Here is an 18426-nt window from a genome sequence, read left to right on the forward strand (position 1 = left end):
TGACCATTATGTCTAAACTAACATATATTTATAATGACCATCATGTTTAAACTAAAAAAAGTATAATGACCATCATGTCTAAACTAAAATATGTATAATGACCATCATTTAAATAACATATGTATAGGTTGTTTTAAAACAAGTCATTCCTACAGAGTAGTCTAGGGTTTGAGTGCGCAGCAACATGTCGAGGAAAGTAAGCACGGTCTGTATTTCAATGCTAAGAGTCTACTGCTGCCCTTGGGGGTCCAAGAGCGACATCATCTCCTCTGCCAGCGTCCTACAAAACAGCCAAGAATCAACTCCTCTGGGCTCAATTAGCAGCAGGAAGGCACGGTGGGGGTGGAGGGCTGCGTTGGAGAGGTCAGTCTGGGCCTTCCCACAATGCCTTGCCTTGCCTCGTGACGTCTTCCTCGCATTCGGCCCCCGTTCCGACCCGGCATCTTCCCGAGGCAGGCTGAGTGTGTCGTCAAATTAGAGACTTCATGTCATAATGTCAGAGTGCAAATGAACACTCGGCTCGTGCGGACAGGAGATGAACTGGACTGGACATTAGAGCGCTCGCGGGTTTAGCGTTTTTGTTTTGTTTGGTTTTGTTTGGTCTTGTTTTGTTTATTATTTTTATTTAGTGGGCCATTTGAATTTGTAATCATATGTCAGCACACTGCAAAAACTGCTTATCTAATGAAATCTAACCAAGTTTTATTAATATCAAGATCAAAAAATCTAGTTGGTATTGTTTTAAGTACAAAGAGATGTAGCGCTTTCTCGTAAAATTATTTGACTTAATTTAAAAAGAGTTAGACTTCTTTTAAGACATCTTAGTCTGAAAACAAACAAATGTCTACCGGTGCATTGAGTCAATTGGTCTTGATAAGACTCCTTAAAATAAGTCAAAGTCTTCTTAAATTAAGTCAAAATTATCTTTCGAGAGAGCGCTAGGTAAGTCTCTTCATATTATATTTGTTTCATCTTAATATAAGATTAATAACTCTTGGTTAGATTAGACTTTATTTTTTGTAGCAGACCAGGGAATTGTTTGGATATGCTGAAAAAAATCTCTAAAATAAAAACCATATAGGTTAAGTGCTAAATTGGAATGTGTTTAAGATATATAGATTTAAAGGAAAGGAGCAGAGCTTGGCAGTTGAGACTTGGCAGACTTTTTCTTCATAGGCTGGCAGCAATCTGAGGAAGAGAACGGTAATGCACTGACTGCACAAACAGTCCGTTTTTAATATACTTTCTTTACGCTAACAAAGATAAAAATACGGTTACACTTTACTTGACAGTATCAACATAAGAGTGACATAAACGTTTATGACATAACGCTTCTGTCATTAAGTGTCATTCGGTAAAAATACTTCAGATTTTACTTTACTTGACAGTATCAACAAAAAAGTGACATGACACGGTCATGAACGTGTCATAAACAAGTCATAAAAGTTTATGATATAACGCTTCTGTCATTAAGTGTCATTCGGTTTTTGTCATAACAAGTTAGGGTTAGGGTTAGGGTTAGGGTTAGGCTTAGGTTTAGAGTTAGAGTTAGAGGTTAGGATTAGGGTTCATGTGTCATGACAGTGTCATGTGTTCATGACAGTGTCATGTCACTCTTATGTCGATACTGTCAAGTAAATTGTTACCAGACACTCTATATAGTAGCATAGATGTGAGCCTATAGTTAACACCTTATAAAGGCGATTTACTTTTGCGTAGACAAGCCCCCAAAGGCTATGCTATATGGTATTCAGTTGTAAATGCATATTCCGGTCTCACTCAAAACTGCACCGACTGATGTTGTTTTGGTCCCAAACGTAAATTTACACTTGTTATCATCCACAAATAGACTCTGGGTTATATCAGACCGAGTTTCCCTTCAAGGGAAATAACAGAGTAGAAAACACTTAATATGGCATGTTGATGGATCAGATAGTTTGTCTTGCAATGTTTATAACTGAGGAAGTGTGTGTTTGTGTGTGTGTGTGTGTGAGAGAGAGAGAGAGAGAGAGAGAGAGAGAGAGAGAGAAAGAGAGAGAGTGTGTGTGTTTGTGTGTGTGTGTGAGAGAGAGAGAGAGAGTGTGTGTGTGTGTGTGTGTGTGTGTGTGAGTGTGTGTGAGAGAGAGAGAGAGAGAAAGTAAGAGTGTGTGTGTTTGTGTGTGTGTGAGAGAGAGAGAGAGAGTGTGTGTGTGTGTGTGTGTGTGTGTGTGTGTGTGTGTGTGATGAAAGGATGAGCTAAAGGCTGAGCCCATCCCTTTGTAATCCCTCAACAAACAATCAGAGAGCAGGGAGAATTGATTTCAATTCCAGCGTGCACTGCTCCTTGTTGACATTTTTAGACGAACCGTTGCGACGCCGAGCAAAATCCTTATCATTCACGGCCAGAACCAGACCCCTCAAGCGTCCTGCCGGGATGAAGGGACGGCCGCTTATCCACCTCGTTATCTGTCCTCAGCATCTCTCTGCCCACAGTCCATTAGTAGTGAACAGGAGACCCTCTCCAGCGTGAAAGGGACTGAAAGTTTTCCCCGGCTAAGACTGGGAAGTCCAGCCACACATCACAATACACTGACTAGGCTACATGACAGGTAGCCTAGAAGAACTGTGTGACCATTCAAGAGTTAAAGGGTCAGCCCTTGATCCAGGCTAAAGGTTGTTAATATTTGAGCATAACAGTCCATGAGTATATATAAGTATATAAGTATAAGTATATATACTCTTTTGATCCCGTGAGGGAAATTTGGTCTCTGCATTTATCCCAATCCATGAATTAGTAAAACACACAGTGAACACAGTGAGGTGAAGCACAAACTAATCCCGGCGCAGTAAGCTGCCTGCAACAACAGCGGCGCTCGGGGAGCAGCCGTTCCTACTGGTCGGGGTTCGAACCAGCAACCCTCCGCTTACAAGTCTGAAGCGCTAACCAGTAGGCCACGGCTGCCCCGAGGTACACTGCTTCCTTATGTATTCCTGAAGCAACTTTGAAGATTGGCTGAAAGAGTGTATCAGCCTGGCCCCACCCATCTGCATCTCCATTCATTTTTTCACCGAGTAAATGGGTTTGATGCAGAGTGTATGGCTTGTGTTATGGGTTACTGTGCCTTTAATAGGTACAATCTGCTAACTGAACGGACGATTCTGCAGTTTGATTAGCTGTGTTGAACTGTGAGTTTTGGCTTGCACCTTAGTGTAAGAAGTTGGTTGCCTGGTGAGCAAGTAGGCTGTGCTTCTATCACCTCCAGCACGGGTGTGGTAATTAGGCCTGTGTTTACACACTGAGAAAATCAAGCTTGTTTCAAAATCTGGCCATGGATTATCTTTCAAACCCCCAAAGGTCACACCATCCTTGTAATGGGTCATTTTTTAAAAATAATTTAAACAGCTCTCAACACTCTATCTCCTGCTCTCTCTTCATCACAGATACACTAGTCTCTGTCTTTTACACAAACGCACACAGATCTCTCCTTCAAACACACACACGCACGTGCACAACAAAAACAAAGAATCCACACTATCCACAGCTATCAAAAGCTCTGCACACTAAGAGCAGACCAACGCAAGAAGATAATCCTTAAATGTCAAACACACCTTGGGATCAAACCCGGGGCTGGCACAAAACTTCAGACGCCCCCTACAGAGACTAGCGAGGGCTTTGCTTATCTCCTCCCCTCTCCTCCCCGGACCCACGCTGTCCTAATATATCACTTAACATCATCTTCCGCTCCTCAGCTCCTTAAGGAGGATAAAGGGCTGGTGTCGTGCGGAGGATGAATGCTACAAAATTACTCTCTGTGTGAAGCAGCAGAGACTCGAAATTATAGGGAAGATGGCAGGTAATATGGAGAATGTTTATTAGCTCAGCATAGAGTCACACTTATTCAGTCTTAGTATGTATAGCTACTGGTACTGGTTATATGTTTAAAATGGCAAAATGGCCTACTTACATTCAGTCTTAGTATGTATAGCTACTGGTACTGGTTATATGTTTAAAATGGCCTTCTAAAATGGCCTACTTACATTCAGTCTTAGTATGTATAGCTACTGGTACTGGTTATATGTTTAAAGTTTGTGAAAACAGACCATTCATAGACACATAATGATATAAAGATTATTGTCATTTTAGTAGCATAGCAATGAAAATAGATGCTACAAAAACATGGCCCAAAAATATTATCATTATTATTATTTGGACAAAAACATCTGACAAGTCATATAAACTAAACATAAACATAAATAAATAGCTGCACCGGTGCAACCAATGCAAAACAGTTAGTCTGGAGCACACAGAGCTGTATACATATAATATTGTGGAACAAGTCCATTGCCCTCCCCAGAGAGATTAAAGGCTCAGGAAACCATTACCGGTGTTTTGAGTTAATTACCGGATTAAAGCTTATCTCGGACTGACGGTTCTGTGTAATATATTTTATTCTAGTATTTTGAGATTCTAGATTTTTGATTTCCATTAGAAATATTTAATTGTATGTGTACTGAATCTAGATTATATGAAAGTTTCAGTTTTTCCAATAAATTATGGGGGGAATGAACTTTTCCATGATATTCCTTTCCGAGATGCACTTGTATATTATATATATATATATATATATATATATCAGCTGAAACAGCCCATGACTGGGATGGCTGGGGTCCATTTATTATTTATTTTTTGAGGAGCAAATAAACACAAGAATTTTACTCTCTTATACCATAATGAGATGTAATAAAGACAATCTTGAATCTTGAATCTTTACCACTGGCAGTGCTCATCCTTCAGCCTGACTTTACCAATGGACTCAGCAAGGTCTTTTGGAACACTTTGATAGAATTCTTCAGTATTCCGAATTCCCGGTGAGGGTGACCTCACAATGGGTGGCAAGGAAACGGGAGCCGTCAGAAGTGATTTGCACGCCCACTTTCACCCGGCCTCGGACTAGCGGTTGCCACCCACGTGCAGCAGCAGTAGGCATAAGGTGCCAGGACGGCCATGGTGTGGGCGCTATGCCATGCGTGCGACACATGCCAGGACAGAGGTGACGCATATGTGTGTGTGTGTGTGTGTGTGTGTGTGTGTGTGTGAGTGTGTGTGTGTGTGTGTATGAGAGAGTAGGGGTTGGGGGATCTTGCTCACTTTGCATGAGTACCCAAACATATCCTTACCCAAATATTTGGGCAGGTCGCTTATGGAAGAATATTAGACTCAAAAGACTCACTTTTGAGTCTAATATTCTTCCATAGTCGCTGACCTCATATGTTTGTGTGTGTGTCTGTGTGTGCATGTGTGTGTGTGTAAGTGGGGGTTGGGAGGGTCTTGCTCACTTTGCAAGAGTACCCAAACATATCCTTGCCCAGATTTTTGGACAGGTTGCTGACCTTGCGTGTGTGTGTGTGTGTGTGTGTGTGTGTGCGTGCGTGCATGTGTTTGCACGTGTGTGCACATGTGTGTTTCTTGCTCACTTTGTTGTCTTGTGCATGACGTACCCAAATACATCCTTGCGCGGATACTTGGACTGGCCACTGACCTGCATATAACTGTGTGTGCCGTGTGTGTGTGTGTACCGTGTCTTGCTCACTTTACTTTCTTGTGCATGACTTCCTCGGACACATCTTTTGCCTGGACTTGTCGCTGACCTGAGACTCACTGGGCAGAGCAAATACGCATGTTTGTGTCACAGAGCACTTTGATTTTTAACAAGAGCTCCGACAGCACACAGAGCAGAGTACTGTATCCACGATATGGACCCTTTCAAGAGAGTTCCATTATCAGCATCATAGTTGGCCCCACAAGACTTCCTTTTTAACATTCCATAATGTTATCTTAATGCAGAGGAAGTAGATTGGGGCCCAAATAGAACGTTCAAGCATTGTTTTTGTTTACCTTGTTGAAAGGGTCCATTCATGAGCCAATAATGGCCTTCGCCATGACAATTCAGCATTCAGAAATCCGTTTTCCTATTTACGGCCGAAGTTGCATTTGCGGTTGTTGTAATAGATAAATCCGGAGCAGAAATGAGGCTTCACACTAAATATGTCCATTATTGTACATAACATATGTATGCTATGTGTTAACCAAGGGATCTTGCTAAAATATCTCTCTGTATGTTTTTCTTGTTTGTAAAATGGGTTACACTTTACTTGACAGTGTCGACATAAGAGTGACATGACACTGTCATGAACATGTCATAAACAAGTAATAAACGTTTTATGACATAACGCTTCTGTTACTAAGTGACATTCGGTTTTTGTCATAACAAGTTCAGGTTAGGATTAAGTATAAGTATATATACTTTTGATCCTGTGAGGGAAATTTGGTCTCTGTATTTATCCCCAACCCGTGAATTAATGAAACACACTCAGCACACAGTGAACACACAGTGAGGTGAAGCACACACTAATCCCGGCGCAGTGAGCTGCCTGCAACAACAGCTGCGCTTGGGAAGCAGTGAGGGGTTAGGTGCCTTGCTCAAGGGCACTTCAGCCGTGCCTACTGGTCGGGGTTCAAACCGGCAATCCTCTGGTTACAAGTCCGAAGTGCTAACCAGTAGGCCACAGCTGCCCAAGGTTTAGGTTTCATGTGTAATGACAGTGTTGTGTTCACGACAGTGTCATGTCACTCTTATGTCGTAAAGTGTTACCGTAAAATGTTGTTCGTTGGACATTAAACTGTGCCCTGCCTAGGGAGTGCAGATGTAAATTAGCATAAGCCTAACTCTAGCACAATGCATCACATTGTAAATGGTCCCTGACAAATAAAATGAAGAAATAAATAAATGTTCTGCCCCTGTGACCTTTCTCCCCGACAACTTCAATGTTATTCTCAACTGTGTGGCTGGGTCAGCTTTTATGCAAGTGTGAGACTAACCAGCAGTTTACAGTGGGGTGGGGGTGTCGTGGGGGGTGTAAAAACCTCGTCCTCTTCCAAGATAGATAGCTCTTGGGGTGTGGAAGTGTCCTTTAAATACCAAGGGTGTTAGGAAGTCAGATTCAAACACACACACACACACACACACACACATAAAAAAGCATATGTTCACACGCATGCAGACACTTCTCAGAGCTTTGTGACAGGGTGCCTCCTAGGCTAGATCGTGGGTAGAACAGACTGCAGCACACACAAACACACACACACTGACTCCCAAAGACAGACAAACACACACATAGTCCCAAAGACAGACAAACACACACATCGTCTTAAAGACGGACACACACACACACACACACTCACAGTGGATGGCCAGCACTTACTAGCCGTGGGCTCTCGTCACTCTGAATCAATCTGCGGTTTGCTGATTAAGAGAGAGGCTCTCTTGTGACCAGCAGCTTGAGAGCACAAGGAACAACACTGCGAGACAGCCTGGGAGCGTCCATCAACACACGAGGGGGGGGGCGTGAGAAGGACAGAAGAAAAGGAGAGGAGGAGGGGAAGATGAGCGGGGGACAAGGGGAAAACATTTCTAGGATCAGCCAGGAGATAATTGGAAGGATAGGATGAAAGGGATATGGGAGGGAGAAGAAAGGAGAGAGGAGAACGGAGGAGGACAAGCACCAACACCAGAGGCGAGTGGACGGAAGAGAAGTAGCCAAGGAATGTTGTACCTCATGGAATGTTGGAAAATAAACGTTCTAAAGAATATCTGGGTTCACTCAGAGGCGTGTGGCAGGCGACCGGCAAAATTGAATAGTCTATTGAAGTGAATGGGGCAACACACACCGCAAGCGGAACGACGGGGCGAACGTCTCTGTCGCATCCAAAGATTCTAGAACAGGTCTAGAATCTTTGGTCGCATCGCTCTAATCGGTCCGTTCTGTTTTTCAGGGCAATTTTGATACGTCATAATAGAAGAACAGCAGTCTGGTTAGTGTATCTCCAGCAGGGCTCGAATGATCTTTTTGTCTTTAAGGGGGTCTCTCTATCTCATAAAAAGTTGGCACACCCCGCGCATAGCCTAAGGCGATACAATGAAATAGCCTAGGCGCAAGTGGCGCTTTTGCGCAGTAGGCTACAGTATATGCGCACGGTAGGCCTAGGCTTTACCTTGACACACGCACACAACAGACATAGATTTTTCATAGAAATTGATTACTTTTAATGCATTTTTAACATATTATTGATTGTAATAGTCCATATCTCATTTCAATTTCACAATACAAACAAATAGACTAAACGAAGTCTGTGCCATTCTCAATTTCACAACGTAACTCATTTAAACCAGACCACCGTCTCAGATAGGCTATCCTCACTGTCAAACACAATAATGCATGCAGTGTAACTTATACACAGGGGAAAAAGCACTAACTGGCAGAAATGAATAAAGCCAGTCAAACTATGTTGTAGTATTAGGCTAATGTGTTGAACCGTGGAAAATTAATAGACGAACAAATTTGGAGTTTGCACTGAGATATTGTCGGGTAGCCATTAAATATTCCGACATCAGAGATTGCTAACAGGTGTTTCAAAATATCTGGAAACTTTCCGGAACTCTGAATGGCAGAGGATAGCTACAGATCATCAGACAACACAATCATTGTAGGCTGCATTATGGGCCATACGGTTTGCTCATATAGTCTAGTGGTGTGGTGGTGGTGAAGTGTCATACTGCGTTCAAGAGCGTAGTGTAGGTCTACGTCCCGTATTAGGCTATATTTTAATTTAACGTCTTTAATGGTAAGAGATCGCACAGGGATGGATAATGAACGGTTGTTTAAGATTAAATTACAGATATTCAGATACATATACAGATATTCAGATATGAGAGACCCCCTCAGGTTTTTGACTTTGTTGCTTTCATGGGAGCCAGTCCTCACTCTATGGGAGCTCGGCTCCCTCTGGCTCCCACGTAATTCGAGCCCTGATCTCCACTGAATCGATGGGTGATTGTGTCGCCAGTAGTGTGTGTAGTAAAGCGATTAACAGAATTCCACCGTCACGTTTTACCAAAAGAGGTAAAGTCTGGAGGGGCACTTCGGTGAGGAAGGAGAACACAGAAGAAACGAGCTCTAGGATTCACCACAGCCACGGCCCACACTTTGGGAAACACTGGCATAGACTGTGAAACAGCTCTAAGCTTTCTGAATTGGTTTGCCGCCTTTTCATCATTTGACCTCAATCACCCATGCATGTACAAGTGCAATACAGCCATCACTAGATGAAGACTACTCACTCTAAAGAAGACAACTTGTCACTAAAATTCCAGGTCTTCCAAGATGCATCCCTCCAACAATTTGAATCAGTACTCACTGCCCTCCCACAGCTGTTGTCCATTCCAACAGTTACCCAAGATGTGGAATAGCCTCCCTCTCCACAATCAATCAGTATCCACCATTGAATGTTTTAAAACCAGGCTAAAACCAACTTGTTTTTTAGCTTATGCACCCTTTTCCTCTTTTCCTAGTATGAATCAACTGACTTGAACTGACTTAGAAAGAAGCATGTAGGACAGACAGAGGCAAGAAAAACTCTACATGCTGTATGTGGGGGCTTCACCTTCTGAAGCTTCAGAAGCTCACAGACAACAAATGAAAACTTAAACGTTTAACACTTCTCAATTATTGTGCTGCGTTATAGTGGAGGCAGATTAGGTGGTCTCTTGACTTTTCTAACACAAAACATTAATTCAAGTACAATCTACCAACGATCCATGTAAAATGTCTATCTATATTCAAAACCTTTCAAGGCCTCGATTTTTTCCCCTTCATTTATATGATCATAAACTTGAACATGAACAAGGTTTTAAAGGACCAATACGAGAACCTTTTATATCTTTCAAGCATACAGTCTTACCCAGATGTTGGTCTTACAAGGTGAATCAATGGCAGTATTCATGTACAGCAAATAAAGCAGATATGTTCCATATGTGTAGCAATAAATGCCACTAATATTTCTGTGATTAATATAAGAAGAGTCACCATCTTGCAAAATCACTATGGTTGTAGTGAGTAAATCCTATTTATTCCATACAGGAAAATACAAGTGATATCACATACATTCTACTTTCTTTAAAAACTGTAAGGTAGCAGCAATTGTACAGAATGCATTGTCTGTTATGCTTGTTCACATTAAAAAAGAAAGAGAAAAAGAAACCTATAGTAAGTACATATTTACACCACTGCTACCTCATAGTTAGTGTTTTACTGTGCAACATCATTAAGACATATTGGAGTTAACACATACAGGTCACTGCTTTCACACACACACACACACACACACACACACACACAGAGTGGTACAGCGCAGACTACAACAGACTGTCCGATACATCCAATTATGTGACTTCTTTCAAAAAGTGTTACCAGTCCTTAAAATCTATTTTTCTGAAGTAAGCAAATAAATGATTCGAAAAAAAAAAATATATATATATATATCTCCCAGCTTATCAGTGCAGTCACACTTCAACCATTGCCATGGGAACCATGTAATTCCTGAACCGGAACCCCCCCAGTCCCTGATATAGAACCCTCCAGACGTCCCTCCTCTGTGGTCACCGTTGCTAGGACACCAGCAGCTTGATTGTGTAGAGGAGGAGGCCGCCCAGGCCGGCGGCGGCTGCCATGGCGACGGCGCGGACCAGCAGGAACTCCATGGAGTCCTCGAGCGTGGTGTGGAGGCGGAGGACCTGCCGGTGGGTGTCCTCGCGGCTGCCTGAGTTCTCGATGACGTGGCTGGCCAGGCCGCGCTTCTCCTTCATGGGCATCTGCGTGGCCACGCGCTGCTCGGCCTCCTCCTGGGTCAGGCCGTCCCGCTGCATCAGCCGCGAGAGCTGCGTGGCCGGGTCACTGAGTGGGCAGAGACAGGGTTACACTTAGAGAGAGAGAGTTTGGGGGGAAGTAAGAGTCTGTGTGTCTGTCTGTGTCTGTCTGTGTCTGAGTGTGTGTGTCTGAGTGTGTGTATGTGTATGGGATGTCAGGAAAGTTAGACTGAAGAGCGAGCGAGTTTGACCAGTTTGGTAGAAAGGGAAGGCAGTCCAATTTCAGATGTCTATTTAATATCAAAAACAAAATTACCAACAAGGCAAAAAACATGACCTTCACAGCGTCATAACCAAACAAACTCAAGCCCTTGATGCTGGCACCAAACGGCACCAACAAATACCAACTCAATCCAATATGTCTCCCCAGCATTCCTCTTTGTTGCTCTGATCTGATCAGCAACATAACCAGCCAACACACGAGCCCTTGATGCGGGCACCAACAATCACCACTCCAGAAACACAGCAGCAAGATTTCACACATCTCCGAGCCAATTCAGGTTACTACATGACCAGGGGTTAAATTGGGTTTTGTTATGTGGGGGGGCTCTCCCTAGGTCCGGGGGTATTATTGAAAAATAAACCATTAAATGGCATTTTATGGAGAGTTTTGTGCAAAGAAATGGAGAAATCAAGTCTTACATGATAGGCTTATGTGCTAAACTGCAAGGTTAAGAACATTGCTGTAGTATCAACACATATTAGGGCATTTAGCATTTACATTACTGTTAATCAGTCATCACTTGATTACATGTTACATGTTACATGACTCCGCGTAATCTGTGAGCTCCTTCTGTGAGCGGTGGGTTGGAGTTGGCATGCTATTTCAGTAGCCTCAGCTGACAGCTGTACAGCTCCTCTCAGTGACCCTTCTTCAAAAGTATCTATCTATCTATCTATCTATCTATCTAACTGTAATCTCCACTGGTTTTGTGTATGTTTGTCAGCCAGGGATCACATTAGCGGCAGCAGGCGGCCGGTTTCCTATTGTTCTCTACGGTTCTGCAGCGGAACGGTGGCAATGCTGGCGTAATGCTAGCGTTGAACAAGCCGAGTGTTGAACTTGGTTCAACTTCAACGCAAGCGTATTCAATTGACAAACCGTTTGTGTTGCTTAGGAACGAGATGAAGCTTATTATGGTCTGAGCGTTGCATTACGTTTGCCGCTAGCCGCTGGCTGATGTGATCCTCACCTTACTTCTGCAACCAGTTCTGCATACTTCAACTCCTTCCTTTCAAAGGCTTCCTCTATCACATCTTTAGCTCAATAAAGTAGACAATACAAGACTATGTGTGGTCTCAAAGCAGCCACGACACTTTGGAACACACACACACACACCTTCCAACATCCATCAGGAGTTTCCAATCCCGGGCTTTGAAAGATTGAAAGATTGTGCGAGAAGGCATGCAGAATACCAGAAATCGAGAGACAGAGAAGACAGAGAGGAGGGAAAGATAGAACAAGAAAGGCCAAGCATGAAAAAAGAAAGAGAATAAACTAAAGTGTGATTAAAACGACATGATTAAAGACAGAGGGTAAAAAATAAATTAGGTTTAAGGTTCAATGGTCTAAAAAAAAAAATTCAATCAGTACCACAACATGCCATGGCAGGTAGCAACAAAAGTCATAGAAACACATCATCAAGTTCACAGCAACCAACTTCAGAAGACTGTTGACTTCGATTTGAAAAGGCCTTTTGTGTGTGTGGGGGAGCTTGTCTAACTGGCAGAGAGAGAGAGAGAGAGAGAGAGAGAGAGAGAGAGAGGGGGGGGGGGGGGGGGTGGGGGGGGGAGAGAGATTGAGAGATTTACCTATTTATTATATTCTTATGAAAATCTACTGACATGTATGTGTGTGTTCAGATGTATTGTATAACTGCTTTGACAATATAAGTGAACTTGTCATGCCAATAAAGCATTCTTGAATTGAATTAAATTGAACTGAACTGAATTGAATTGAAGTGAATTGAGAGAGACTCACCAGTAGACTACTACGGTGTGGTTGAGGAAACGGGTGAGTCTTCTTGTCTCAAACAGCAATGGAACGTCTAGAACGACGTATCGATAACCTGCAGCAAGAACACCACACAGAAGACACACACAGCTCACACACAGAGTCTTTACACACAGAGTCATCACACTAAGATTCTTCACACACAGAGTCTTCACACACTTCATATAAAAATTATATACAGCACTGATGCCTTAAGAATGGCTTGGATGAAAAAAAATGGGTACAATGTTTTGTTTTTTTTTAGTTGAGTTTCTTCTCACTTTCTCCCGGGCAGAAGTTTTTGAACATATCTGAGATTATGAATTTGAATGGGGAAAAGAATATTTGTTGTGAAATGTGATCTTTACACAACATCTTGCCCCTTTAAAGGAGATGAAAAAGGCTACAAGGCAAACGCTGAAGACGGGTACACTTGTCATAAAGAACTGTGGTCGGTCACATCATGCCCTAAATGTCACAAAACTAGCGTATATGTGACATGTATGAGAATGAAAATGAGAATGATCATTTAGTGTGTTTCTCTCCCGCGGGGTTTCCTTGCAGGGGCCTGACCTTTGAGGAAGTAGAGCAGGATCTGCTTGAGCATGGCTCTGTGGATCTCGGGGTGGGTGATGGCGTTGAGCAGCCGGCGCTTGTCGTCGCTGGCGAAGATGAGCTGGCCAAGCTTCTTCCTGTCGATCTCGCCACTCTCCTGCAGGATGTCGGGCCCGAAGTGCCGCACTATCTGGACATATGCCCTGCTGTGGGGCTCCACCACTGACTCACACACACACACACACACACACACACATAAAGGACACAGATACACACACACACAGGGACACACATATACAAACACAAATGTATACACCATCAGACACACACAATCACACACACGCACGCACGAGCACACGCACACACATGCACAAACACACACAGACACAAAGACGAAGGACACAGATACACACACATACAAACACAAATGTATACAGCATCACACACACACAAGGAGAGAGAGAGACAAAGAGGCAAACACACAAACAGGCATTAAATTAACAGCACTTGCCAGTAAGTGTGCAACATTGTTGTTTGGCTGACTAGCACACTGGGCTCAGTGACAGACCCCCAAAAGGAGGACAGAAGGAAGATGTGAGGGAATGGCAGAGCCAGGAATTTCAGCCATGTCACTGTGAATGGGCTTCAATATGAGTGCAGGCTTCCGTTTTAACATTCCATATGTTATCTTAATGCAGAGGAAGTACATTGGGAACCAAATAACAACAACAACACATTACATTTATATAGCGCTTTTCTCGATACTCAAAGCGCATCACATGGATGGGGGGACCTCACTAGTAACCACCACCAATGTGTAGCACCCACCTGGGTGATGCACGGCAGCCATTATGCGCCAGAACGCTCACCACACACCAGCTTGAGGTGGAGAGTGAGGGAGTGAATGAGCCAATTACAGTAAATAGAACGTTCAAGCATTGTTTTTGTTTTTATTATTGAAAGGGTCTATAACCTATTCCATTTCAAAAGCAATGGAATGGAATTGAAGTTGGAAAGCCAAGTGCGCCGCACCAATGTCAGCAGGTGCAGTTAGGATAAGCTGTTAAAGCGTTTGCCTGTCCAGAGAGCTTGGAAAGATCCTTGTTGCTTGCACACCTTTTCCTACCACACTTATCCCTTTCAGTCAACGTTCCATGAATATGCTTTGATACAGCAATATCTGTGAACACCCTGCCCTTACAGCAATCACCTTCTTCTGTGGCGTAACCTTCTTGGGGAGGGTGAAAGAGTGTCTTCTGGACAACTATCAAGTCTGCAGTCTTTCCCATGATTGTGGTTGTGTTGACTGAACCAGACTAATAGATTAAAGGCTCAGGAAACTAACAATTATGTATTATAACATCTTTATTCTAATATTTTTGAGAAACCGATTTTAGATGTTTTTATGAAGCAATGATGTAATGATGTTTTTTTTAGATGTTTTTATGAAGCAATAATCGTCGACACTAAAACCAAAAATGGCTTAAAATATTTCACATCATCATTATATGTAATGAATCTAGAACATATGAAAGATTAGCCAAGTATACCGGTCATTTTTTCATTATCTTGAAATCTATTTTTATATTCTTGGCAATATTTTGTTAATGTTTTGTTAACGACACCTTTTGATTTGGTGTGACAAACTCAGAACACACATTGTATTTTACAGGGTCTTTAAGCACTGTCAATGAAATAAAAAATAAATGAAAAGAAAGACTGAAAGAAAGAAAGACAGAAAGAAAGGAAAAAAGGTAACACTTTAATAAATGTATTTGTCATGTCTTGATGTCATGGGTACGCTGGCGACTACGCCGCTCCATCCGGCATCGTTTGTCTTGTTGTTATGTGTCTTGTTTGTGGAGCGCTTTGGGTTGCACTATGTGCATGTTAAATGCGCTTTAAAAATAAATCTGACTTGACTTGACTTGACAGTATCGACATAAGAGTGACATGACACTGTCATAACACATGAACCCTAACCTTAATGTTTATGACTTCTTTATAACACGTTCATGACTGTAAAGTAAAGTGTAACCAAAAAAAATTGTAGTTTGAGTTGGCCAGTTCTGTACCTTGCCTGGCCACAACATCAGCGTCGATAATGGGGCATCCAAGCTCTCTGAGGAGGGAGGACACAGTGCTCTTCCCCGAGGCAATGCCCCCCGTCAGCCCCACCAGATACATCCTACAAGGACACAGAGCACATGGACGCAATCATCAGACCTCACAAGGAATTACACTTTCCAGTCACAGTTTTCAAGTTCTTAATGATAATAATGATAATCATTAACCAGAGTCAAATTCCTTGTTTGTTTATGAAAACCTGGCCAATAAAGCTGATTCTAATTCTAATAATAATAATAATAATAATTAATAACATTTGTTAAATTCAAAAAAGTCAACTCTGGTGCTTGAACACAGCCCTGGCTCTGCAAATGGTCAACAAAGTGACTTGGACCAAGCCATGCACTAGTCCAGCTGAAGCTAAGTCAACTCTGCAGGGAACTCAGAAGCATGGAAGGGAGGCTTTTCTTTGAGTTCAAATATCCACAAGTTTTTGCCAGGTTCAATTTAGACATGTAAATACCAGATTAACAAAGCATGGTTGCTTCATCATGGTTTATAGTCTTATACTCTGAAACTGGGATAATACCTTTTCAGTAAGACACAGCTGAGATGGTACTTGTTATGACTTTCAGTGAAGGGCAACAGTGCCCTCTATCGTTCGTTGCAAACAACATGTCCTGTCTCTATTCAGAGGCAGTACAGTAGATAGTTCTTCTCACTTAGGTGCATTACTCAGATCAGAATTGGAAATTTCAAAACTGTCAAATTCAATATATAATCATATTGTGCACATCATAAAATCACTTTCTCCCAATACTGAACGAACACAAATACACTATCCACTTTATAACTTTATCCATGTGTTTTTTTTGTTTTGTTTACATTTTCAATTGCTAATGTCATGTTGGTCCATGCTGAATAGTCCTATCCCATAAAAGCGAAAAGGCTTTATTTCATCACTTGAGTCCTTACATGCAAAAATAACTAGTTGTCACAATCTGTCAAGCATATGTGGCTCGACAGACAGGAACGTATCTATGCAACGTGAAACACAATCACAAAAAGATAAAGTTACAGTGACTGCATAAAGTCAGAGTATAGAAGTACAGATGACAACCAGGGTTGCATTGCATGAAGTTGCTGCTGTAACGTTAACAGTTTTAATCTAACGTTAGGTAAATTACATTAGTTTCCTGCAGAACGTCTCGCAAAAACTCATTAAACCCACATAAACGTTACTTTAGCTGACTAGACACCCGTTTTAATTAAACTCCGTCGCCATGATGACCAGAGAATGCCCTTATGCCGTGAACATAATGTTACATGTTATATGATACGATAACTTCTTTACCCTTAATTACATGTCAGAAAGTGACAGTTTTAAAATCAGACAGCGCAACAGATACAAAGTTGTCTTGGGTCCTGGTTATACCTCCCTGTAGGAATCGGTGACGGTTCAGCAGCTGCTCCTAGAGGATCTTTGCTAGTTTGTCAACATAACTTTAGCTAACATTACTCGGCTAACGTTAATGTTGCTGTATGGCTAAGTAAGTTGTGTACACTTAGACGCACTTACGTGCACCGATACGCAACATACGCTGCACATTCAGTGTAATGACGCCTCCTTACAAAAAAAGAAAAACGTTAATTACGGCCTGGCTAGCCTCACTTTAATGAGCTACAACTTACCTTTAAATGGGTCAACGTTGTAACGTAGCTAGCAAGCTAACTAGCTCAACTAGCTATCGATACGCGCTTAGCCCTCGGATAGGTCCTACCAGAGCCCGTGGTCCTACTTAGTCAAAACGACTGTAGTGACGAAAGCCAGCTTTGGTCAGGATTATAGCCTCTCTCCCTGCACACCTTAAACTCTAACCCAACTAGTAAGCCACTCGTTTCTTTCGGGACATGATACATTCATTGACACTACTCATGCAACCAGCCAGGAAATGTCAGACGTTCTGCGCAGGCGTGCACTAAGCATCTCATCCAGATTGACCTGACCTCGCCTTCCAGAACACACTAGGGCTACCAGTGAATACTGTTTTCGGATGGATTTTTCTTTAATAGACTTCGCCATATATTCGTGGCCTGCACAAGAAGTAGTGTAGAATATGGTCTCAGATAAGGTCTGATCTTCCTAATATTTTACAGGATAAACCAACTTGACTTTGTGCAAATTAAGTCCTATAAAGTGGTTTCATTAAGTGAACTTGAAATATCTTGTATTGCAGAAATAAATTGTTGAATCATTTACAATATGTAATTTGGATAGAAAAAGCATACAGTTGATGAAAATAACCTCGGTTCTCCGAAAGAGAACATGAGACTAAAGTAATATGCAGGGAAGGATTACTGAACTGGCCTACCAGGCCCAGGGGCCCAAGGGCTCTGAAGCTCAAGCCTCTGCGTGAAGTCACTCCACCCATGATATCTGAATAGGTCGCCTCAGTCAAATAACACAGGTTATGTTATATGATATGTCTTAATAGGGCATAATTATTTTATGTCAACAATAAGTTACTTGCTCGGTGGAGCTTAGAACCAAACTACTGTAGTTTAATTCCCTACACCTATGCTTGTCAGAATAGCATTATGATTTAGTTTTTTCAGTTTTTTATATTTATAGTCTGTATGTCACTGGAGTATGATTATCTTAATCACAGATCAACATTCAAAAATACTGTAGTTTTAAAACAATATACTTTCTCAAATAAAGACATGATCATAATGAAAACAATCTGCCTTTATATAAACACAAGATGCCAGTATAGCAATGTTATGACTGCTGAGTAGTTTGACTGAAAATGGAAACTGATCGCACCTAGAGCTTTACTGCCACCTGGTGGCAGACCACAGTACAGTTTAGATGCCATCTCCCCTAACATGACAGCCACTTACAGTATCATCTCAACAAAAGACAAGGTTTGTTGTTGTTGTTTACAGATCAACAACTTTATTTATCTTTCTTTACTTGAAGACCAGCCATGCTGTCCCACAAGGCTCTATGGCAATTGGCACTGTTGTTTATCTGAGAGTTTTAAAAACCTGAGGCTGTAAGTGAGA

At 42.1% G+C, this 18426-nt stretch overlaps 1 protein-coding gene across 4 annotated transcripts; it reads right to left on the bottom strand.

The window, feature by feature from the left end:
- Positions 1-9905: 9905 nt before the first annotated feature.
- On the bottom strand, positions 9906-17348 carry dcakd (dephospho-CoA kinase domain containing). Of its 4 annotated transcripts, none has more exons than XM_042081850.1 (5): positions 17050-17348; positions 15366-15478; positions 13309-13516; positions 12724-12811; positions 9906-10770 (listed from the first exon to the last, which is right to left on the bottom strand). In XM_042081850.1, the coding sequence occupies exons 2-5, from the start codon at positions 15381-15383 to the stop codon at positions 10485-10487; spliced, it is 600 nt and encodes a 199-aa protein (XP_041937784.1). In that variant the 5' UTR covers positions 15384-15478; positions 17050-17348; the 3' UTR covers positions 9906-10484. The 4 variants fall into 4 exon arrangements, with proteins under 4 accessions (XP_041937784.1, XP_041937781.1, XP_041937785.1 ...); XM_042081847.1 differs by having other exon boundaries at positions 13309-13512; positions 17050-17344; XM_042081851.1 differs by lacking the exon at positions 17050-17348 and adding an exon at positions 16793-16925.
- Between the last annotated feature and the right edge of the window lie 1078 nt (positions 17349-18426).

The sequence above is a fragment of the Alosa sapidissima genome, chromosome 24 (assembly GCF_018492685.1).
Source record: "Alosa sapidissima isolate fAloSap1 chromosome 24, fAloSap1.pri, whole genome shotgun sequence".
NCBI lineage: Eukaryota > Metazoa > Chordata > Actinopteri > Clupeiformes > Clupeidae > Alosa > Alosa sapidissima.